The 22888-nt window shown below is 46.9% G+C and overlaps 2 protein-coding genes across 3 annotated transcripts; both read left to right on the top strand.

Annotated features, from left to right (window-relative positions):
* The first annotated feature begins 3349 nt into the window (after positions 1 to 3349).
* LOC102099263 (cytochrome P450 2J2-like) lies at positions 3350 to 16354 on the top strand. Of its 2 annotated transcripts, none has more exons than XM_088060708.1 (9): positions 3350 to 3844; positions 5390 to 5552; positions 6191 to 6331; positions 8265 to 8425; positions 9229 to 9405; positions 9957 to 10098; positions 10662 to 10849; positions 12042 to 12180; positions 16231 to 16354. In XM_088060708.1, exons 1-9 carry the CDS (start codon positions 3638 to 3640, stop codon positions 16278 to 16280), a joined length of 1368 nt encoding a protein of 455 aa, XP_087916834.1. In that variant the 5' UTR covers positions 3350 to 3637; the 3' UTR covers positions 16281 to 16354. The 2 variants fall into 2 exon arrangements, with proteins under 2 accessions (XP_087916834.1, XP_005521363.2); XM_005521306.3 differs by lacking the exon at positions 16231 to 16354 and adding an exon at positions 12636 to 15309.
* On the top strand, positions 16338 to 21447 carry CYP2J2 (cytochrome P450 family 2 subfamily J member 2). Its single transcript, XM_014250791.2, has 9 exons — positions 16338 to 16526; positions 17060 to 17222; positions 17339 to 17488; positions 18010 to 18170; positions 18571 to 18747; positions 19007 to 19142; positions 19324 to 19511; positions 19987 to 20125; positions 20799 to 21447. Exons 1-9 carry the CDS (start codon positions 16338 to 16340, stop codon positions 20972 to 20974), a joined length of 1479 nt encoding a protein of 492 aa, XP_014106266.1. The 3' UTR covers positions 20975 to 21447.
* The last annotated feature ends 1441 nt before the right edge of the window (positions 21448 to 22888 follow it).

Raw genomic sequence — 22888 nt, 5'->3', positions numbered from 1 at the left:
GCCAGGAGGTTACAGGTGAGAGGTCTATGGTCCCAGGAAAACCTAGAGATTATTTGCACCTAGGGTGAGGGAGGAGACAGAACATGCAAAATTGGAAGTACTTTAGTATTTACCACACACACAGAGCAGTAAATATGGACTTGGCTTCCTGATTCTGGGCATTGAAGCTGAATTCTGGGATATATGGGAGCCCTTATGTCCCAGTAAAATCACCCCAAGTGGGAAATTCAGCCTAAGAAGCGAGTTCAACCATGTCTTTCCTGAGTTTACTCCAGGAAGTTTAGGTGCTGCAGCACTCTTCATTCCCGGCTTTCTGAAATTACAAATCCCCTGTAGATTTCATTTGATCCAATAAAGTAAATCCTGAAAGGAAGTGAGTGTCCTAATCTGTCATTGACTCCAGGTTCATGAAGACTCACCTGGGTTGGAGCATGAAACAGCAGCTGCACCTGCATGAAAACCTTCTGGGACGTGGCATTAAGACAGATATTGGGGTGGTCGCTGCTGTTCAAGAGCTTGCCTGAGGTGAAAATGGCCTCACTTCCTTGGGTCTGACTTAAAGAGGAGAGGAACAGCAAAATATTCCTTGCTGGAAATCAGGATGGTTCCTTGGACTTCACTGGAGCCTGTTTGTTGATGTGACCTGAGCACACGGCTTCCTGGGTGGGTGGGAGTCTCACACCTCCAACGTGATGGATGGAACAACAGTGGTGGATGAGCTGTTACTTGCCTGAAAAAAAGTGTTTTGGGGAAAAATTTTCTTCAGTCATTCTCATTTTGCATGTTATTTTTCCTACATATGTTTCTAATCATTAAGAAATTCTGTAGCTTAAATAATGCTCTGAAAGTACGGTAACTGTTGGACTACATTCTGTTGTAACCTTATTGAATTTCACTTCTCTGGAAAAAATAATGGGATACTATATCTTGAAAAACAAATGGTAATTGCATTTTTAACAGAATGTTTCTCTTTGTGTTTCAAAACCTTCTGCACACAGTTAGACATCTAGCCAGGGAAGAAGGTACAAAGCATATGGGCCAATTTCTGTCTCTTGGCTGTTCAAGATGCCTTAATATTCAGGCAGTGATGTGTGTGTGTCCATGCAATATGGCACAATTTATCTACGTGGTATCCCTGAGCTCAGGTGAGGTGGTCAAAAGCTGTGTGCTGGGTTCAGGGGAGGTATTTGAGGAGAAATCGAGGGAAGGTGGGTCTACATCCTGTTCCCTACTAGATGTGTGGGTGCACATCCTCTTAAAAATTTAAATTTGTGTTATATGATCTGCAGAAGACCAATGTTCCAGCATTCATGGTGCTGACCAGAGGAACAGGTTCATCCTGCAGATGACTAGGATCTTACAGATAAGGATCTTGTCAACACTGCAGAGACTGGAGTTGTCCGAGAACTTTTGCACTGCCCATGTGCCACGGCGACGTGACTTCCCCTGTACTTTAGGGATTTGCACATCACCATGTGCTGAGAACTGGGTTGATTAAAGCCTGGAACCTGAAATAGCATTGCCACAGTTTGATAACATGCTGGTGTTATTGTCTGCCGAGGTTAGGAGAGCCCTGTTAATACTGGAAGGCTCTTCCTTAATTCTTTGTAAATCTGGCATGTTAAGAACTTTGTGAGGGGATGCATTTGGACATGTGAAGCTTCAAGGCAAAGGAATAGACTTGAGGTTTCTGACTGACAAGACACATGTGAGTACATGCAAAATGTGCTCCTCCTGCTAAAAATAACATTTCTCCTGTCAACCACGATGCACCCACCCCCACAACACCACCCAGAAGAACACATTAACACCTTGGCTTTGCACGTAGCCCGATTCACAGCAGCCACAAGTGGTAGAGGGATCTGCACTCTGTGCATGCTGACAAATCATATGGCACGGCGAGGAACAGAGGAGTGAAACTGGGCTAGCAGAAGTTGACGCCTTATCATCACAGTCCCTCTGAGCATGCTGTAGGCTGACACCTCCACCAACCGAGTCATCTCCCCGGTGCCAGGATGAGGAGCACGAGCCTGCTATCCTGATTTAGCCTCTGGTAAGCCAGGCTTGGCTTGCCACACCAGGAAGGCTGGAAGAGGTGCGTGGATGCAAATGGTGCAGGAGCACCGTGGGTGCGCCGGCACGAAGAGAAGCAAAGCACATCCAACCACTGCTGCTCACAGCTGTGCTACGGGGACATGGAAAATGTGCTTTATACACAAGGGATGTGAGATGTTTCTCCCATTGCTGTTCCCCGCTTGCTGCCTAATCCCATCTAAGAACCTGTAAATAATATTTCAAAGTAAGAAGGGTTGGGTTGCAGATAACTATTGCCCCTAAAAAAGACTACTGCCATAGCCAAGGTGCAGGTCTGTCAGATAGCCTGAGTTCTTCTAAGATAATGAAAGACACGGACTACCAAGCTTTTTAAAATGGTGAAAGACTAGAGAATACCAGATATTTTTTTTTCCCCAATTATTGTTTCCTATGAAAAGCTGCACTTTTTTCCCTTGAAAATTAAAGCTTTCTTTAAAGCTGAAGACAGCATCCCTGCCCATGGCAGGAGGTTGGAATCAGAGGATCTTTAAGTTCTTGTTCAACCCAAACCATCATAGGATTCTATGGCAGTAAAAATTGACCATCCTTTAGAATTTCTCACATTAAGTTCTAGGCAAATAATTTGAAAACTCGTTATTTATAGTTTTACTTTAGTATAAGCTTAGATTCTTTGCAAAAGTAAATTTTTTAAAAGGAAAAAAAAAAAAAAAAGGAGAGAGCTGAAACCAAGTTGTAGCTAAATATCAGCAGGTGACACAAGATTGATTCCAGGTCATAAAGGTCACTGTCCGTCTACTGCAGCCTTCCCCCAGGACAGCATGAAGCTTTATTCAAAGGAGATTTTCGGAAAACCCAGGAGATTTAAATGCATAAGTTCCAATCCCATGGCAAGCACATGAGCCTATGTTCTCACTCTCGAAATTAAGCTCCTTTAACTCTCATTTGTGTGGCTGGGAGAGCCCTGGGCCTCTGCAGTTCTTCCCTTGTCTGAACCTGCCCTGACAGCTCTGGCAAAGCCAGGAAGGCATTGGTGGGCGCTGAAGGCACCCAGCCCTTTGCAGATGGTGCTTAGCACTTAACAGGATCAGCCCCTCAGCCACTTGTGTGGTGTCCATCACCTCAGATGCCTCACCATCCCTGAAACTACGCGACGCCCACCACATGTGATCAGCCCCTTAAGCTGCTTTCACCTCACCTCGAATGTTTGCCATGCCGATAATCCCAGTGGGGTGTCTGTATAAAGGAGCCTCTTGTTCAGGGCAAAAGGGAGGAATGCTCTTCCATAAGAAAATTAGGGAGTTGACAGAGATGTAAAGCCAAAGGTTTGCAAGATTGCTTTTGTTTGGCCAAATATTGTGAGGTTTTGGGGTTGTTTTTGGAGGTCCTCGTGTTTAAAGTTAGTTATTCAGCAGGTGATCTGGTAGCAGCTGTAAATAGAAAAGCAGCTTCTGTCCCCAGCCAGCTATCGGCATTTTAGCTGTTTTTGTTTCTTCTCCAGTCCTTGCTTACTCCTGTTTTAGCAAATGTAACAGCAGAATCAAGTCCCATCCTGGGATGAAAACCTGCGAGTTCATCAGCCAAGATGGAGCTTCAGTTTTGGCCTGATTTGGTGTCTCTCTTGAAAAAGCTGAACGGTCGGATGCTCCTGGTGGTTCTGGTCATGTCTCTTTTGATTATTGACCTTGTGAAAAAAAGACGACCCAGGAATTTCCCTCCAGGGCCGCAGCTCTTTCCTCTCGTGGGAACCTTTGTGGACTTTAAGCAGCCCCTCCATCTTGCACTGCAGAAGGTAAGAGCTCCATGGACATTTTCCCTACTAACAGTATCTTACCCTTCCATGACTCTTATCACTGAACTGTGAAGCAGCAAGGGCAGCCTCTGCAGAGCTGGGTATATAATAACCACGTGAGATAGATGACTCTTCTTGGTTGTGTCTCTCACTATCACCTCCTTTTCCAGAGGAGTAGAATGGTCCAATGGGAAAGAAATCCATAATAGAGGAAGACCTACATGTTCCTCCTGTTTCTTCCCATCTGACTGTGACCATTTCCTTCTGGATCGCAGAAAGGGCTCAGAAGGGCTGGGCCAGGCTGGGGGACAGGTGAAAAGTGCTGAAAGCTGAACTGTTTGGAGATCACCTATGGAAATTGTCCTGTCATTGTTTTTGCTCAGAGGCCAACAATTCACTCCATCACATCTGAAAGAAACATTTAAAATCCTGAGTTATGTCCTGTGTCTTCTTCTGTATTGCAGAAAGAGGCAGTGATCTCTCTGGAAAGGTTTCCACAGCTTTGACTCCCACCAGAGACAAAAAAGAGAGAGATTTTATACAGGCTGAGTATACCTCTCTGAAAAGGTGGAAGAAGTTCTGACATGCTGGCTGCAAAAATTCTTCCTGGTGGCTATTTGTCTCTTGCTTTTGCTTAGCAGGGTGACACCAGCCTGTCTGCCCTGGGTGTTCTCAGGGCACCAGCACAGGTGATCTCTGAGGGAATCCTTGGGGAAGGCTGAGGCAGCAAGTTCAGAATATTTTGTCAATACGCACAATTATTAGGAAAATTAATCCCATTTATTTACAAGCACACAATGACTGAGACACCCATTTGGTCCCAGGCTGGTTTCACGAGTCATCACTGCAGTTTGGGGTGACTCTCTGTGTCCTTTCATGTAAGGAAAGGATCATTCTAAGAAGAGGATGAGCTCCTTGACAGAGAGAAGATATGATCCTCCCTTTACTCTTATACATCTCAGAGGAGACACTAATGCCAGCAAAGTCCATGCAAGGAAAATGGCTGCAATTTGGCCATAAATGCAGTCAGGCTTAAAATTAGATGTACATTGCTAGCAATAAGCAGTTAGAGCTCCTGTCTGAATGGGAGAGCTGGAGAAGAAACCACACTACTCTAGACACAAAGTTGATAAAAGTTGATTTGTCGTGCTTTGCCCTCAGCAGGAAGAGCCTGAGCGTGGTGACCTGGGTGGTGGGACAGAAAGGGACAGAGCAGATGCCCATCATTTACAAAGCAAGTTCCATCCTTGTTACAAGCCAAACTGATGTAAACCCCCTGTAAAATCCAGGTCACACCAGATAAGCAAACCATCTCTCCCACACTACAGCTCCCCAGCCCTTTTATGCCTTCTCCAGCCTTCATGCAGTAGCTTAGATTGGATGGGACCTGCGTGCTTGGGTTTGAGTTTCTTTGAAGTCCCTTTGCTTCAAGCAGGGTTAAATTTCAGCTAAATAAAGTCAGATTTCCCTGTTAAAGGTCTTGGCCAGGTGAGTTTTGAAAATCCTCATCTTCTTGTTCTCAGAGGACAATGGGCTCTCTTTCAGCTTACGGGTCGGTATGGGAACATCTTCAGCGTGCAGTTTGGAAGTCTGACATTCGTGGTGGTCAACGGGTACCAGATGGTGAGAGAAGCTCTTGTCCACCAGGCTGAAATATTTGCTGATCGGCCAAATATTCCACTCCTCCAAGAAATATTTAGAGGCTTTGGTAAGCACGGCTACCAGGATTTTGGGACAAAACTTTCATCCCTTTGGAATGATAACTGTTAGAGGGAAAGAAACAGGTTGAATTCAACCCTTGTGAGCTGCACCTGTAAAAGCTTGCACAGGGAAAGGCAAGAATTGAGTTCAGACTAATAATCTCACAGAGGTATGTTTTAATCTCTGTAATTTAGAGATGAAGATGGGTTTAAAAGCAAATTTTAATGAAAGAGGAGAAATAAATGCAAGCTGCCCAAAGATCGATACACTTGCAGCATTTCCACTTGGTTTTCAATCCTCCTTTACTTTTCCTGCCTGGGTTGCACACAGCTCCAGAGATGGGGTGCTCCTGCCTGCAGCTCTGCCAACAGTGTGATAGTACTCAGAGTATTTTGGCTTACACCTTTTTTTCCCACACAAAGTGACAAAGTAGCAGATTAAAGCAAATCCATAAAGCTAGATCTTTAGCATAAGCCAATTACTCTTGAATTTTAATTCCCAGGCAAAGCCATAGCCTTTTCCACATCCACGAGCTTTGTTTGCCTTGGTTTAAGGTTTTTGTGCATGATGAATGGCCATTTCAGAATCCTAACATGCACAAATGACCCAGAGAGAGGATTATTCATCTGTTTTTTCTACCTACAGGGCTCATATCATCCAACGGGCACATATGGAGGCAGCAGAGAAAGTTTGCTTTAGCAACACTGAAAAGCCTTGCTGTAAATTTTGAGGAAAAAGTGCAAGAGGAGAGTCGGTATCTCGTGGAGACGATTGAGGAGGAGAAAGGTGGGGGTTAATGCACAGCACTTCAGAGCTTCCAGTTAAATGAATGATGAGAAGTAAAACTCTCACCCCAACACAGCTCTAAACATGAAAAACATTTTGTCAATAGCTCAAAACCCTATCTTACACTTTCAGACTGTGCCTTTTAGCATTTATTTTAGACCTCAGGCTTCCTATTTTAGTTGTTCCTTATTAATATTAAGCAAATATATACTATGTGGTTATTAAAACATGAGTGTTTATATGGCTAAGGAAGTGTCTCATGCATTTGCGGAGGAATAAATGCAGCTCTCTTATGATCAGGCACTTCCACTCAGAGGCTTAGTTAACCTCTGCTTGTCCTTGGTTTTGCAAAGTATTTTAAAACTTGTTTAGTCAGGCTTTCCTTTTGTATCACACACAGATGAAGCGTGTGCCTTGCTCTTTTATGGTCCAGCTTTTAAAAACTGCCAGAGGGATATTAGTAAGAATAATTTGTATGTTGGTACATGGGTGATGTTGCACTTCAGCTTTAAATAGAAGCAGATGGGGTTGAGCTAATTCTATGGAGCTATATATAGTAAACAAGAAAGATCTAAAAAGGAATTGTGAAATTATATACTAAACTTGCTCCATTTTAATTGCTGTTGCACTAAACAGGCCAAATACTCCATGTTGCCAATTGATTATAGTCTTCTATAGTTCTAATCAATAAACTAATTAAGCTGCTGGTTTGGGCCTTTCTTCCCATTAGTAATGGCAAATAGTGATCATGTCCATCACTCTAATATCTGAGCACCAGCCTGGTTTAATTACTTTCTTGAAGAGTGGAGAGATCAGCAGTGCTGTGAGAAGTGCCTTGCATTTCAAAGTGATGCTCAACAGCAGCTCAGGGCTGCACTGGCCTTGTCACTGAGATCAGTCTCTTGTCACAGCAAGTGGCTCTCCAGGCTGCTGAAATGTGCCCAAGGAGATGAAGGTCCCTGCTCAGTAGCTCTCTCAGGGAACATAGATGTGACAAGCATCACATCAAACTTCACTTTATAAATGTGCTCTATGGGCCCCATGAGCTATTGCTGGGGTTTACAGGTGGGCACAGAGATCTGCAGCCCTCTCCCTTCTCTCCTCCAGCTCCCTTGATCTCTTCATGGTGGACAACTAAAGCCCAGGGCAATAGTATTTTTGCAGTGTGGTTGTCCTGGGCTCCCTGCCCTGAGTGAAGCTTTGAGGGACCCTCTCCTGGCATATAAAATTGGCACCAAACACACATTGGAGTGGACAAAGTTGACAACCGTTGCATGGCATGCTGCTGGTTGCTTTCCCTGGAAAATGCAGGACTCTGCTTGTGCAGTGCAGTGTTAATGTCACTGCCTGCCAGCAGCCTGGGCTGGACACAGGAGGGGATGTCCTGGCCCATGGTGCCCAGCCTCCAGTGGGATGCTGGAGGTGATGGGGGTGGTGGGTACCCCAAGACATGGGGTGAAACCTGAGCACCACCGTGGGTGAGAAGCAGGTGAGGTCTCACCCTGATTCACAGTTGTGGATCTGGTAGAGAACATGATTTTGACTGAAACTGAACGAGAAAAAAAGAATGAAAGCTGTCTTTAGAATCATAGAATCAGGGGGAGATTTATGTTGGAAAAGATCTTTAAATTGATTGTGTCCAAACATTAACCCAGCACTGCCATGCTCACCACTAAACCACGGCCCCAAGTGCCACATCCACACGCCTTTCAAACACTTCCAGGAATGGTGATTGCATCACTGCCCTGGGCAGCCCCTTCCAAAGCCTGCCATCCTTTCAAATGAAGACATTTTCCCTCATATCCAAAAATCTCCTCTGGCACAACTCTGAGGCTGTTTCCTCTTGTCCTATCCCTTGTTCCTTGGGAGAAAAGACCAATCCCCACCTGGCCACAACCCTTCAGGCACTTTCCTTTCCTTTTCTTTCCTCCAGGACAACCCTTTGACCCTCATTACAAAATTAATAGTGCTGTTTCCAACATCATCTGTTCCATAACTTTTGGGAACCGCTTTGACTACCATGACAACCGTTTCCAGGAACTGCTGCACTCCCTGGCTGAAACGCTGCTGCTCATCGGAAGTTTCTGGGGCCAGGTAAAGCCACCTGGATGTTTTTCCAGCTTCAGCTGCATGTAAGAGCTCAGAAACTGGGGCTTCTAAGGCACTGGTATAATCTGCCTTTTCCTGTAGAAAAAGACCCATGTTTAAAGGAAAATGACCATGAGAATTGTTTTACATTAGACTGGATTTATGCATAAAGTCTAGCAGGAAAGCAAGGAAATAAGTTAAAATTATTGGGGCACATGGAGAAAAAAAACACTACAGGATTGCAAAACCAATCTTATGCCTAACATAACCAAAGAACAATGGGAAAATCTTCAAGGTATCTGTTTCTACAAAAAGAAGAATTACTAACACTGAAAATTCCTGTCTTTTCCCTCACCCATATCCCAACCAATTTCTTAAATAACTTCTATTTATGAAAAAAATTAAGATTTCATATTTAGAACCAAAATAGGTGGATTTGGTGATAGATTTTCTGCATGGCTGCACATCATGGGTCACATCTGGTCTCCATCCCCTCTGTGGGGTCACACTAAGGGGCTCATCTCCATCCATCTCACCTGTGGCCACCTCATGTTAGGGGGCACCTTTGTCCACTCAGTATTTGAGAACTTTATCAGCAGAAAATATCAGTCTAATTCTTATTTTGTTTGCACTTGTTTACACCTGTGTAAATAAATCTGTACAAATTGGACTGTTATAGCAAGGATGATTTTTTTTCATGGTAGCAAGCAGAGTTAATCAATTAATTGAGAGTCCCATCCTCTCAACTATGATACCTGTTCTTTTCTAACTCAAGAAATTCTCTTTTGCTCTGTTTGATTTCTTACCAGCTTTATAATGCTTTTCCCTTGATCATGAGATGGTTGCCAGGGCCCTTCAGGAAAATCTTCAGGCACTGGGAGAAACTTCGATATTTTGTGAAAGGAGTGATTGCAAAGCACAAGGAGGATTTGGACCAGTCCGAGGCAGGAGATTACATTGACTGTTACCTGAAGGAAATAGAAAAGGTAGGAGGGAAATAACTAAAACCACCTAAAGATTAACCCATAGAATGATCCAGAAAAGATTCAGGGCTGTTTTGTCAGGGGAGCTCTTGCTCACACATTGCCTTCCCCTCCCTACCTCTGCCACATCAAACTTTAGCAGCAGCAGAAGCCTGATCACTTTGAAAACACACAGATTTTTTTCTTTTTTTTCCATTTGAAAGGATTTACACTTTGTCTTCTTCCCTTTTTCGTTCTGTCACACGGCGTAGGAGGACTCTCAGGGAACATGTTCGTGTTTCTATGAGCACTCGCAGGCCTGTGTTTGCTATTGTGAAACTTGACATTTAAAAATGCTACCTGCTTTCAAGAGCCACTTTACAGCAACCAGGGTGTCTTTCAAAACAGTCCATAGGGCTTGAAATCCAGTGGAAGCAAAGGCTGGAGATTTCCAAGTCCAGGGGTAGATAATAAAGGAGCAGCAGGACTTCAGTTACGTACAGGTGATTTTGGATTGGTTTTTAAAATCATCTCTTCCAGAGTAAGAGTTTTCACTGCCATGTTTTCTCTCCAAGTTTAAGGGTGACAACAGCTCCTATTTCCATGAGGAAAACCTGCTGTGCTCCACCTTGGATCTGTTCTTAACTGGGACTGAGACAACAGCGACCGCCATCCGCTGGGCTCTGCTCTACATGGCTGCGTACCCCCACATTCAGGGTAGGGCCACTGTGGGGTCCTTTGCTTAGCCCAACATTTGGTAAGGGAAACTCAGGGAACAGAGTTATCCCAGCTCTGCCACATCCTTGGTATGCCTGTAACCCGAGGTATCCTCTTGGGAACCTTTTGAAAACAAGTCTTAGGAGAAGCTGTTGAGGGAACTGGGAGTGTTTAGCACAAAAAAAAGGGGGGCCACCTTCTCATGCTCTACAACACCCTGAAAGGAGGGTGCAGCCAGGTGGGGGTCGGTCTCTTCTCCCAAGGAACAAGTGATAGGACAACGGGAAATGTCCTCAGGTTGTGCCAGGAGAGATTTAGGTTGGATATTAGGAAAAATTTCTTCACTGAAAAGGTTGTCCAGCCCTGGAACAGTCTGTCCAGGTGAGTGGTGCAATCACCCTGGAAGTGTTCAAAGGGAGTGTGGATGTGGCACCTGAGGACATGGTTTGGTGATGGCCTGGCAGTGCTGGTTTAATGGTTGGACTAGATAATTTTAGAGGGCTTCTCCAACCCTAAAAGTTCTATGAGGAGGGATATTTTGAATTTTTTTTTGCTCCCCATAGAGAAAGTGCAGCAGGAGATTGATGCCGTGGTTGGGCAGTGCCGGCAGCCCTCGATGGCCGACAAGGAGAAGATGCCCTACACTAGCGCCGTGCTGAGCGAGGTCCTGCGCATGGGCAACGTGGTGCCACTGGGGGTGCCCCGCATGGCCACCAGCGACACCACCCTGGCTGGCTTCCACCTGCCCAAAGTGTGTGGGGACCTTCATCCCACCAACCTTCATCCTACCAACCTTCATCCCACCAACCTTCATCCCACCAGCCTTCATCTCACCAGCCTTCATCTCACCAGCCTTCATCCTACCAACCTTCATCCTACCAACCTTCATCCTACCAGCCTTCATCTCACCAACCTTCATCCCACCAACCTTCACCCTACCAACCTTCATCCCACCAACCTTCATCCTACCAACCTTCATCTCACCAACCTTCATTCCACCAACCTTCATCCCACTGTCCTTCATCCCATCAGCCTTCATCCTACCAGCCTTTGTCCCACCAGAGCAGGGTCTTCACAGCCCAAGTCCCAAATCTCACCTGGAGGGGAACCAACCGGCAGAATCTTATAGAAATATTGCAATTATATACAAAATACAAGCCCTCTTGATTGATTCTGTGGGGCTGTTAGGGTCTCACCTCCTTACAGAGAAGAATTGTGACATCCTTATGGTGCTGGCTGTAATTTCCAATTTTAAATGGTTTATGCTTTAAATTTTGTAAAAGACACCCTCAACATATTACGGGAATAGAGATCTAGGAAACATAGGAAAGCAAACAGTTTGGGTTTGTTAACTCTACACAATATTAATAATCATCTTTTAAAAGTAGCACTTGATGAAAGGCATGTGATAAGTATTGTTTCACACACACTGTTCTGCAATTACAAAAGCAAATACAGGATTTATAGATAACTGGTCTATTCCCTGTATATGACTCGTTGCAATGAGGCAAATTTAAAAAAACCCAGGCATTTTCCTTCACATTGATTAGAATATTTCTCTTGATGACGGAGAGTGTGGAGATAAACCAGATCAGTTTCATTTTGTCCTAAAAAAGCACATTTAAACAAATCGATTAGAAATTACTTGCTTAAATTGCTTCTAGTTCCTATGGGAATGCAGTGCTACCAATTTAAAGTTAGTTTGCATTAACATCACCTGTTACTGCAGCTCAGGGTGCAGATCCACACTTGGTGATATGTAAAGGCACACACAAGTGAACAATCCTGCAGGCTTTCACCCTCATTTAATTACGTGGCTTAGGGGGGTGAAAAAAAATCCCGTTTTGCCCTTAGTGTAGTTTACAGAGCTAATAATAAGCCAGTCTGACAACACGTCTGCTCCTCTCCGCCGCGTAATCGCCCCTTTTCTCCACCTCCCGCAGGGCACCACCCTGATGACCAGCCTGACTTCGATAATGTTCGACAAAAACGTGTGGGAGACTCCAGACACCTTTAATCCTGAACATTTCCTGGAAAACGGCCAGTACAGGAGGCGGGAGGCTTTTCTGCCCTTCTCTGCAGGTAGGATGATGGATGGGGAGGTGGCTTTTCTTTTTGTAAAGCTTTTATCTTTCCCCCAAGACACTGCTTATAGAGAGGGGGTACAGCTCCTGTCCGGCTTCCAGCCCATCCCCACAGTGAAAATCCCGGTCACAGTAAACAGAGGCTGCTCGGAGCGGGAAGGAAATCAATTTGTTACTGCAGGATAGAAAAAAAAAAAAAAATAGGCTTTTTCTTCTTGCATAACTGGGTTGTTCAGACTGTTTCCGTTCTTCGCCTCTCGGAACAGGCGCAGTTTGCTCGGCAGTAAACTTCTGGGGAAGGTTTGAGCAGATTGTGTGGGTGAACATTGCCACCTAACCTTTCCAGGAAGAAAAGCTGCTGCAGCCTGTGCAAGGCGGCGCAGGCCAGAGGAGGCTCCGAGGTGCCTGGAGCTCGCTCGGGACTCTCTCGGGTTATTTGTGCTCCTTTTCCAGGCAAGAGGGCTTGTCCCGGGGAGCAGCTCGCCAGGACCGAGCTCTTCATCTTCTTTGTAGCCCTGCTGCAGAAGTTCACCTTCCAGGCCCCAGCAGCGGCCGCGCTGTCCTTCGCCTTCACGCTCAGCCTCACGCGCTGCCCCAAACCCTTCCAGCTCTGCGCCGTGCCCCGCGACTGAGCCGGGCCTGGGGCTGCCCCAGACCCCCACTGCAGCCTCACAAACTGGGAAAATCCCTTCCCCTCACCACACCAGAGATTCTGGGCTGAAATGATGGGCCCTGGAGGTCCAGCACCTGCCAGCATCTGGGTGGCAGGGGAAGGGCACAAGGGCCTTGTCCTGCACACTGCAACGAACACAACCCTTGTGGCTCTTCCCTTCACCTCATTCCTGCTCCCCGCTACCAATCTGACAAAATGCATGGATTTAAAAGCCTTATTACCTAATTCCCACTGTCAGCAATTCCCAGTAAGGTGTCTGCCAGCCACAAAAGCATGGCTTGATGTTGGCTTTTCCACAGGGAATATGTCCATCACCCAGAGATCACTTAGCAGCCCCTAATGCTGCGGCACCCAAATAGCCAAGGGCTCCCGAGGTGTCCCTGCTCAGAGGGCAGGCTGGCCTTGGACACAAGCTCTGGACTTGTGACTCAGCATCAATTTGGAATTTCAGTGGCCACAGGCAATCCCGAGCCTCAGGTGGGTTTGGGCTCAGTGTGGTGGACACTCCCTGCAGCACCACATTGCTGCTGTCTGATGGAAATCACAGAATCAAGGAACAGTTTGGCTGGAAAGGGACCTTAAAGATTAACCCCTCTGCCATGGAAAGAAACATCTTCCACGAAATCAGGTTGCTCCAAGCACCATCCAACCTGGCCCTGGACACTTCCAGGGATAAAAAAAATATCTAAGCAGAGTTCTCTGCAGCAGCAGCAAGCGTTTTTTAGGACCTCAAAGAATAAATGGAAATTTTAATTAGGCTACAGGGGAGTAGAAGCAGCTTCTACCAAAGCCCAACCCAGGTGGGATGGCACAAGGAGCTGTGCTGCCAGCAGGTCTTGAAGGGCTATAAAAATACGATAGAGCAATTTTATATTAGAAAAGAAAAAGGGTTGTGCTAGTAAAATACAGAAAAGCTGCAATAAAATAATCTTCTGGGGTTGCTGGAGAGCAGTTCACCTGAAGAGCAGCAGAAAGGGAACAGCAGAGAGTGTTGGAAGGGTCATGCCCGTGGTGGCTCAGCGCTGGCCCTCAGGAAGGAAGTTTTGGAACAGTGGCTTTGTGGTGGGAAGTCACGAGTTCAGCACTTCCCCTCTGTTTCTGGCAAAGATTTGGGTCTGTGTGTGACCAGCATGGAGCCGAGGAAGTGGCTGGGGACAGGGCACCCCGCATGATGACACAGTTTCTTCCTGTGCCAGGTCTCTCTGGATAAGAGTTAATTAAATATGCAATTTATAGAGAATTTTTCCATTTATGTGACCAAGCATTTATGCTTAGAAATGCTGTCTCCAGTGTGCTTCAATTTGGACTATAGTCACAGCAAAAATTATTCTTTTTCCTCTTGGTTTTTTTTTTTGGTTTTTTGTTTCTCACCTTTCAAAAATGACTTTTCTGTGGGTACCCACGTAAGATATGGAATAGTTAACAGGAAAAGAGGATTGCAGCGAGTTTCATTTCCACCGGTTGTCTCCTCTGTCCCCGGCAATAGCGGCTTTGCTGCGGTACAAAGCGATTGCTATGCAGTGGCAGATTTATGCCACAGGGGAGAGTCCTCTGCACATCACATCCCTGCCACGCCGGGCACACGGGGATTCTGTCACTGAGCTGTCCTTCCGACCGATCACTTTAATCCTATTGCGTTTTTAATTACTGTTTCACAGTCACAGGCTCCCATGTTGTGTTTTTGTCTTTGTAAAAGAGAAAACATAAAAGATCCAGGGACTTTTTTTTCCACCTATGAAGTCTTCAGTGCCACTCGGGACTAGGCACTGGTTTCTCTCCATTTTTGTATTCATTCTGCTGTAGGTCTGACCTCTGGCTACAGCTTGTATTATTTGCACTGGCTTAACAAATAAATATTGATCTCTTCTTCATTTCCAACTTGTGTTTCTTCATTACTTTGGGGTTTCCTCCCCAACTCCTGGAGATAATAAATTATTGAAGTCATCTTCTTTTTCTTCTTTTTTTTTTTTTTTTTTAATCATGTGGGGAAACATACCAAAATTAAATGCAATGATGCCACACCTTAAAGGCAGGAGGCATGAATTTATTTAATTTTCAAGTGGATCCTCTCATGTCACTGCTGGTGAACATGTGCATCTCCAGGAGCTCATGCCTAAGTGTGCTTAAAAACCAGAGGTGAAAAGAGATATTCTCAAAAACAGGCCTCTCCCCTTTAAATTCCACAATAGAACAGCTTGGGCTTCTCCAGCTTCCTAAGTGTAAGGGTTATGGAGAACACGTGTATGGCATCACTCCAGTGGCTCTTCTACATCTCTGTGCTTTGTCATCAGCACTGGACAATCCCAATAGCCACAAGTGATGCCCCCAGAAGAGAGAAAAGGAACCCAAAACGTCCCCCAGAGCAGGAGGTGGCAGCTGGTGACTGCAAGGGCTGTACTGAGCCACGTGGTGCAGGGTCAAAGTGCTGCTGCTCCCTGCTTCTTTCACAGTAAAACACAACATATACATCAAAATTCCATGTGGTCCATGTGCGTGAGCACCTCCCTAACCCAGAGCTGCTCCTGGGTGGGAAAATGCAGCACATTCTGCTGCCAGCTACCACCAAAGGGCCCCAGAGCTGGGCATCTGCATTGGCTTCTCAGCACCTTCATGAGCTCTGCGGGGCTTTGGGAGCAGCTTCACTGCGGGCCATGACCCAAAGGACAAGGCAAGTGGGAAGGGTTGGCTGGAGAGCTCAAGGCATGGCCAGAGCCAGCTGCTCTGCCTGCACTCGTCTGGTGGAGATCAGAAAGTGATGGTGCTTAGGAACTGCCGAGTTCCAGGACAGCTGTTTACTTTCAGCCCACGTCACCCAGACACACGGAAACACGAAACTGAGTCAGGTGGTTTGCGAAAGGTTTATGCAACCTTATCTCGGATGTCCCCTGAGACCTGGGGCTTGGCCCGGGACTCCTTGTACCAGGGAGTGAGCTGCTGTAAACAAGGAAAGCCTGAGGCTCTCGTAGCAGCTGGAGACTCCCTGGCAATGAGAAGCTGAAACTGGGACACAGCACGGTGAGGACAGCCGGGAAGGAGGGAGTGGGGTCATCCTGAGAGATGGGCTTGTGGGAACAGCATGCTGAAACTGCCAGGTTTTAATCTCAATCCCACAAAACTAATTTCTGTCCTTTAGGCAAGTGCATGGAGCACTGGGGTTTAGTAAAGTACTGAGGGGAGGCTGGAGGGGAAAGGGGAAGCTGGGGGTGTTCTGGTTCATGGTGGGTGATTTTTTAAAAGTCAGATCAGAGGGAATGTTTCAGTTTAATCAAGAAGGGGTTTAATCATTTCTGAAAGCTGGGAAAGCAGGAGTCTGAATATAGCCTTGAGAGCAGGCAGCAAAAGCCACTCCTTGCTGTCCTGTGTTTGTACCCACAGCTGATCATCCATCTCCCCCTGGCCCTGGGAGCCTCAGTGGTGCCCTGTGAGCTCAACCTGTGTGACCTGCTGTGGGACACGTCCCTGCAGAGCCTCACCATCCAGCCATGCTGCACTTCCTCTGGGACAGCATCTCCCTCCAGACATTCCTTGTCTTTCTCTTCGTCTTTCTGCTCATCACAGACTACATGAAGAACAGAAATCCAAAGGATTTCCCTCCCACCCCCTTCCGCCTTCCCTTTTTGGGGCACATCTATCTCATAGACTTCAAAGATCCTTTGGTTGCAGTGCAGAGGGTATGTGGGTAGTGAGCAGTATGGGGAAGGGATGGAGGGATTGCAGCAACACATCCCTGGCCATGCAGGGAAAGGGATAACCCAAACCCCACAGGTCCTGAAGGCAGGCAGGAGGTTTGCCCTCATCGGTGACATTTACCTGAGTACAAGCAGGGTGACAAGTGTGGAGTGATTCCATGGGCAAAGGTCACAGCACAATCTCCACAGGTGCAGTCACAGATGTACAAACCCTACAGGTGTAAGTGGGGGCTGGAGGGCTGGAATGGGGTGAAACAAAAACTGAAAAAAACATAGGACTGAAAAATCAAACTTGGTGAAGTTTATTTGATTTATGGCCAATTAGGACCATCTCCTGATCACTGATTTGGGAAAAGAGGAAAGAAAAAAGACTGCCCTCAGGCAGAGTCCACACATTCTGTCCCCCCCTCCCCCTCTTCCCTTATTTTTACCCATGTCCCCTGACAGGGGTGTCCTGATCTCACCAGGAACATTCATTGCAAACGAAAACCGCTTTTATTTATGTCCCCTCCCAGCTGAGTAAAAGATATGGTGACATCTTTGGTATGCAAATGGGCAGCATGAAGTTTGTGATGGTAAATGGGATGCGGCTGGTGAAAGAAGTGCTCGTGAACCAAGGGGACAAGTTCATGGAGCGCCCCGACATTCCCATCGATGAGGAGGTCTTCAGCAAGATGGGTGAGTTATCCCTCAACGTGCCTCAGCTCTAAGGTCTAACCTTGACCCTGCAGAGCCCTGGAGCTTCTCTCCCTCAGTGGAGATTGGCCCTGGCTCATGGGGGATGTTCCTGCCAGGACTGATCTCTTCCAGCGGGCACCTGTGGAAGGCACAGAGGAGGTTCACCCTGACCACACTCCGAAACTTTGGCCTGGGGAAGAGGAGCCTGGAGGAGCGCATCCAGGAGGAGTGTCGATACCTCGTGGATGTGTTTAGAGACGAACAGGGTGAGTGCCATGGCCCTCAGCAGCTGTGAAGGCAGGAACTGGTAGGGCTTGTTATAATTTCACTGCATGCTGAAAAATATCCCATCTTGCAAGGGATGCCACAACCCTGCCAGCCTCCCTGCTCCTTCCTACAGGTGCTTTGCCTTCCAACTGGCTGGGGAAAGCAGCCAGGCACACACACAGCATTATTCACTGCCCACCTTCAGCCTGCTCCTCTCTGGGAAATACCATGTATGCATAAGCGCTGATGCTTCCAATGAATTCAAATTACATCCTGCAGACTTTGCTTTCCAAAGTAAACAAATATTTCCATAAGCTGATTGAACTGGGACCACTGGGGTTGCCCTGCCAAGCTTGGCCAGCTCACGGGGTAAGCCAGGCACCCCAGGAAAGCACTGACATAGGACAGTGCCCATTAGGGGCCATTCATTTCATTCATACTTCTTGACTATTTTACCTCTGACACATGTTTTTGTCTTTCCTGAGAAGAGTGGAAGAGAACAGATCTTTTTTTTCTCCAGGGAATCCTTTCAACCCTCAGTTTAAAATCACTAATGGTATTTCAAATGTCATCTGCTCCCTCATCTTTGGCAATCGGTTTGAATACCATGATGAGGATTTCCAGAGACTGCTGAAGCTGATGAATGACATGGTTGTCCTCCATGGAGCCATCACAAGCCAGGTACAGCCCTCCTGCCATCAATCCAGGGCCATAGTTTCTTCTCTGGAGTCAACCTCAAAAGTCACAGTGTTGTCATCACCAAACCTGTCATTCCCTGTTCCTTTTTTGCACAGGGTAGATCTGCCTGTCATTTTTTAATTCCTTCTGTTTAAGTTGTGCTATGCTTGTGCTGCTCTCTCTCACCCAAAATCACTTTTCCTGCCCACTGATTGCCAGTCTGCCCACTGAAATAGTGGGTAACACACAAATTAACCCACAATGAGAATGCTGCTCTTCTGGAGCTGAGTTGTTTCCACCAGCTCCTGAAATTCAGCAAGTGTAATTGCAGGCTAAAGTCTTGATGTCAGAAGAATTTTTAAAGTCCTTTATTCAATTTGTCTTTCTCCTTTTGTGTTCAAAGCTGTACAACAATTTCCCATCTATAATGAAGTACTTACCTGGAGCCCACCATACCATTTTTAAAAACTGGAGGTTATTGAAAGAGTTTATGCAAAAGCAGATCGACAAACACAAGGAGGAATGGAACCCCTCAGAGAGCCGGGACTACATCGACAGCTACCTGCTGGAGATCTCCAAGGTCAGCAATGGGGAGAAAACCCTCCTGGAGTGAGGCTTAGAAATCAGAAGGGATGGGAAATGAGCCCAGATTCTCCATCTGAGCTGCCTTTGTGGCCTTTTATGAGCTCAGGACAGACATCAGATGCAGGCCACCCATCAGCAGGATGGGGATGCAGGGGGTCAGCGGTTTCTGCCAAAATCCTTGGGGTGTTCTGGACCAAGTCTGGTGCCAGGACACCCTCACTGTTCCTGTGGCACTAACGCACCTTCTCGTGAAGGACCATGACAGTGACACCTTCCGGGAGGAACACCTCGTGTCCTGCGCCCTCGACCTGATGTTTGCTGGGACTGAGACCACGTCCTCAACCCTCCGCTGGGCTCTGCTGTTTATGGCCACACATCCAGAAATTCAAGGTACACTTAACAAAAAGTCAGTGTTTTCCCTTGCAGCTTTGTGAGAGACCAGTTGGAAATGTCCCCACACTCACATGAGAGGTGCAAACAGTGGCCCAGGTCCCTTGGTAGACCCTTACAGCAATAATCTTTTATTGTTCCAAGGTTTTTTCCCTGGGCTCATTCCTGCTTTTTCCCCCAGCCCAGGTGCAAGCCGAGATCGATGCGGTCATTGGCCAGGCACGGCTGCCAGCCCTGGAGGACAGGAACAACCTGCACTACACCAACGCCGTCATCCACGAAGTGCAGAGGAAAGGCAACGTTGTCCCTTTCAACGTGCCAAGAATGGCATCAAAGGACACCTACCTGGATGGCTACTACATCCCAAAGGTGAACTTTGGAGTGCTGGGACTCCAGGAACACTCCCAGCTCCCCAGGCACGGTGCCAGGCCAGGTCCCTCCTGCGCAGACAGCGTCCCTGCCCTGTCCAGAGTCCACTCCTGCTGAACATGGATTTTTGCCATCCAGTGTTCCCCAGCTCCCTGAATGGTGCCCCAGCCCCACACACACCCTTGAGACACAGCTCCCAGCTCTTACAGGGACTTTCACATGCACACACACGAGATGGCCCAAGATTACAACAGATAAAAACAATGCTGATGAGGGAAAAATGCAGTTATGTAACTGCACCTCTGAGCACTAGACTAAAAGTAGAAAATTGGCCTGCAGTGGGGTGTTTCACAAATAAATTCAGTAGAATTTGACTAAGGATGTTCTTCATGGAGAGGAGACTGGAAGATAAAACTGTCCCTCCTACTGTCAGTGCCAGAGAAAGTGCGATTTCTTTTTTCTTTTTCCCTCTTAGGGCACTGTTTTAATGACAAATTTAACCTCTCTGCTGTTTGACAAGAATGAGTGGAAAACCCCTGATACTTTTAACCCTGAGCATTTCCTGAAGGACGGGAAGTTCTGGAAAAATGAGTATTTTCTACCATTTTCTACAGGTACATTTTTCTAATTTTGCTGATCTATGGTGCACATGTGGGCTTGGGTTTCCAACTGCAGGGTGGAGACAGAGAGGAAAACAGCAATGGAAAGGGCAGATGTATCCTGGGAGGTGCTGCTCAAAATGCTCCCATGGCCTCCCCAAAGCACCACAACCACACTTGGAACCTTTTCCTGTCTCTCTTCACATGCACAGAAGAGAAATGAGAATGAATAAACCATGTAAATTCCAGAGACCTTAGGAACAGCTTCACTGAGGCAAGAGCATTACCCTCTGCTGCTGCTCCCACGTGGCTGAGCTCACCAGGCGCCTCACTCTTGCCACCACAGGGTTCCCCAGCCAGCAACTTCCAGTGAGAGAGGCTGTTTTTAGCACCTGCTTACCACACCAGCACCACACAACTTCTCTGGTACTCTCTTTGGTGAGCTCTCCCAGCATGGAGAGCCATGGTTCTCACCCAGGTTGTGTGTGTGAATTGTCCTCATAGAGTCATGTAGTGTGGGGGCAGACCATGCTGTAATGCCAAAGTTATTATTGGGAAACTTGGTTTGGGTTGCAAAACTCATCCAGGAATGGGGTCATACAGCTGGAATATGGTCCTAAGGGCAGGCAGAAGCATTTTCAGCAGCAGAAGCAGACTCTGAGGATGCTGTGGCTTGCTGTCTCCACAGGGAAGCGTTCCTGCCTGGGTGAGCTGCTGGCCCGTGCTGAGCTCTTCCTCTTCTTCACATCCCTGCTCCAGAAATTCACCTTCCAGGCACCCCCAGACACCACCCTCAGCCTCCAGCCCATGATAGGCATCGCAATGTCCCCACAGCCCTACAAGATCTGTGCTGTGCCTCGGTAGGGAAGCCTTGGCCACCGTCCTCACACAGAAAATCCTTTGTCAAGGGTGCTGAAAACAAGCCCTTGACAGCTCCAGGGGGAGGCTGGGTGGTTTATTTCTTTCAAAGCAATTGCAAAATCATTTCTTTTACAATTAGATCTTGCACTCTGTATCCCATGATGATGTGATCATGGGATCAGCCTGGGAGCTACCAGGGCATTATTAGGCTTGCCCTATGGCACTGTTAATTAATGAGGGGCTTGGGGCTTTCCTAATTTTATGACAGATGGCCATGGCTGACCTTGGCAAAATGAGGGACACTTTAGAGACTGCACTGTTGAGGCTGTGGTTGGGTACAATGGGAGAGCAATACCAGCCTTTGTTTTATAACATTAACACAAGTATTATTTCGACATTTCTGTAATATGTACTTCTCTAAAAAAAGTCACTCTGTAACACCTGTCTCATACATCAATAAATCTTTATCAAAGCAATTTTGTGTCATGAAGTGTTCTGCAAAGTAAAGACCATGCAGGCCATGTCCAGCATGGGCTGTGGGCTTTGGCCATGCCCTGTGTCTCTGCCCCTGCACTGCAGGAGGCTGGCACTGTAAAAGCAAAGGCAATTCCTACAGAAATGATGGAAAAAATGATCCTGGCAGCACAGCTGGAATTAAAATATACAAAATCCTCCCTGTTTACCTGCCCAGCATCACGGAGTGGCTGATGTGTCCAAGGGCAGTGGGGTGAGCTCCAGCAACACACGATGAGGTTAAGCTGCCCTCAACAGTCTAACCAGGAAAAGGCTGCCTTGGGAAAGAACAGCAACAAATTACTATTTGGAGCCATCATCTACACAGTGATAGAGTCCCAAGACTGGCAACCAATGGTTAACATTAATAAATGCACTGAACTGGGAAACAGCTGCACCACAAGGAACCTGTTGAAGCCTCCAGGCAGAAGCTGCAGCTCCCAGGAGCAGGATGGGAACTAAGGAAATCAGCACCAGGAATACGCAGCTCCAGCTCCTGCTGAGGAAATGAGCAGAGAGCAACTTTTTCCTCTTTTCAATTTTCCCTGGAGAACAGCTCACCTCTTCCTAGAGGAAGCAAATTTCTCCCAGGTGAACAAAGCTTCTGGCACAGCTCCTTCAGCACCGGGTGGGGGGTTCTGCCACCTCCTCTGATTTTCTGTGCCAGTGGAAACAAGAGTTTGGACTGAGATACTGTTCCTGGTACTTGAGGCTGTTTCACAGACCCGTAAGGTGGAGAAATGAGGCCACATGAGGGGACACAAACCAGTCCATTTATTAAATGCAGTCTTGTGTCATCCCACTCCTAGGGAGAACCTGGTCAGCCCCAGCCCTCCACCCCTCCTCTCCTCATGCCAGCTGCCCCCCAACCTGCAGCTGGCACAGGCTCCCACACCTCCCCTCTCCAGCAGAAACAACAAAGTCATTTGACTCTCTAGACCCATCTCCTTTTTTTTCTCTTCTCTGAGAGAAGCTGAAGGGGAAGATTTCAAGTGGGCTGCACGCCTGGAATTGACTGGGAATGGGGGAGGGGAACAGTGGTAAGTTTCTGCTGTGTGATTATTACTCCCAAAACAATTCCAGTTCACAGGTGACATCTGACTGTTTTGTGGTACTTTTCTCCCCCCAGTGCTTTGCTCAGATTCACATTTCCGCTCCCAAGCTGCTGCTCTATCCAAAAGCTTCCTCTGTAGGCCCCTGCTGGGTTAGTTAAATTCCAAAAGAAGAATCCATTTCACAGGCATCTTGAATATTTTGCCCCCTCTGCCTAAACCATCTCCCACACACGACTGACTTCAGCTCCTCCTTTCCTTTGCACTCAGGGCTTTAATCCTGCACTCCTCTTCCAGGGACATCCCTCACCTGAACACACAAAATTCCTGCTGCAGTGCTTGGCTCTTCAGG

The sequence above is a fragment of the Pseudopodoces humilis genome, chromosome 10 (assembly GCF_049639895.1).
Source record: "Pseudopodoces humilis isolate 2021_Gansu_Grassland_sample_001 chromosome 10, ASM4963989v1, whole genome shotgun sequence".
Classification (NCBI taxonomy): domain Eukaryota; kingdom Metazoa; phylum Chordata; class Aves; order Passeriformes; family Paridae; genus Pseudopodoces; species Pseudopodoces humilis.
This window is presented reverse-complemented; position numbering and strand designations above follow the sequence as displayed.

Bases quoted from the DNA above. Each gene is read 5' to 3' on its own strand.
- CYP2J2 (XM_014250791.2), top strand. From the start codon at position 16,338: ATGCTGCACTTCCTCTGGGACAGCATCTCCCTCCAGACATTCCTTGTC. The intron at 17,223-17,338 runs GTGAGTTATCCC...TGTTCCTGCCAG, and splicing joins GGAGGTCTTCAGCAAGATGG to GACTGATCTCTTCCAGCGGG. The intron at 17,489-18,009 runs GTGAGTGCCATG...TTTTTTCTCCAG, and splicing joins TGTGTTTAGAGACGAACAGG to GGAATCCTTTCAACCCTCAG.
- LOC102099263 (XM_005521306.3), top strand. From the start codon at position 3,638: ATGGAGCTTCAGTTTTGGCCTGATTTGGTGTCTCTCTTGAAAAAGCTG. The intron at 3,845-5,389 runs GTAAGAGCTCCA...GCTCTCTTTCAG, and splicing joins TCCATCTTGCACTGCAGAAG to CTTACGGGTCGGTATGGGAA. The intron at 10,099-10,661 runs GTAGGGCCACTG...TGCTCCCCATAG, and splicing joins TGCGTACCCCCACATTCAGG to AGAAAGTGCAGCAGGAGATT.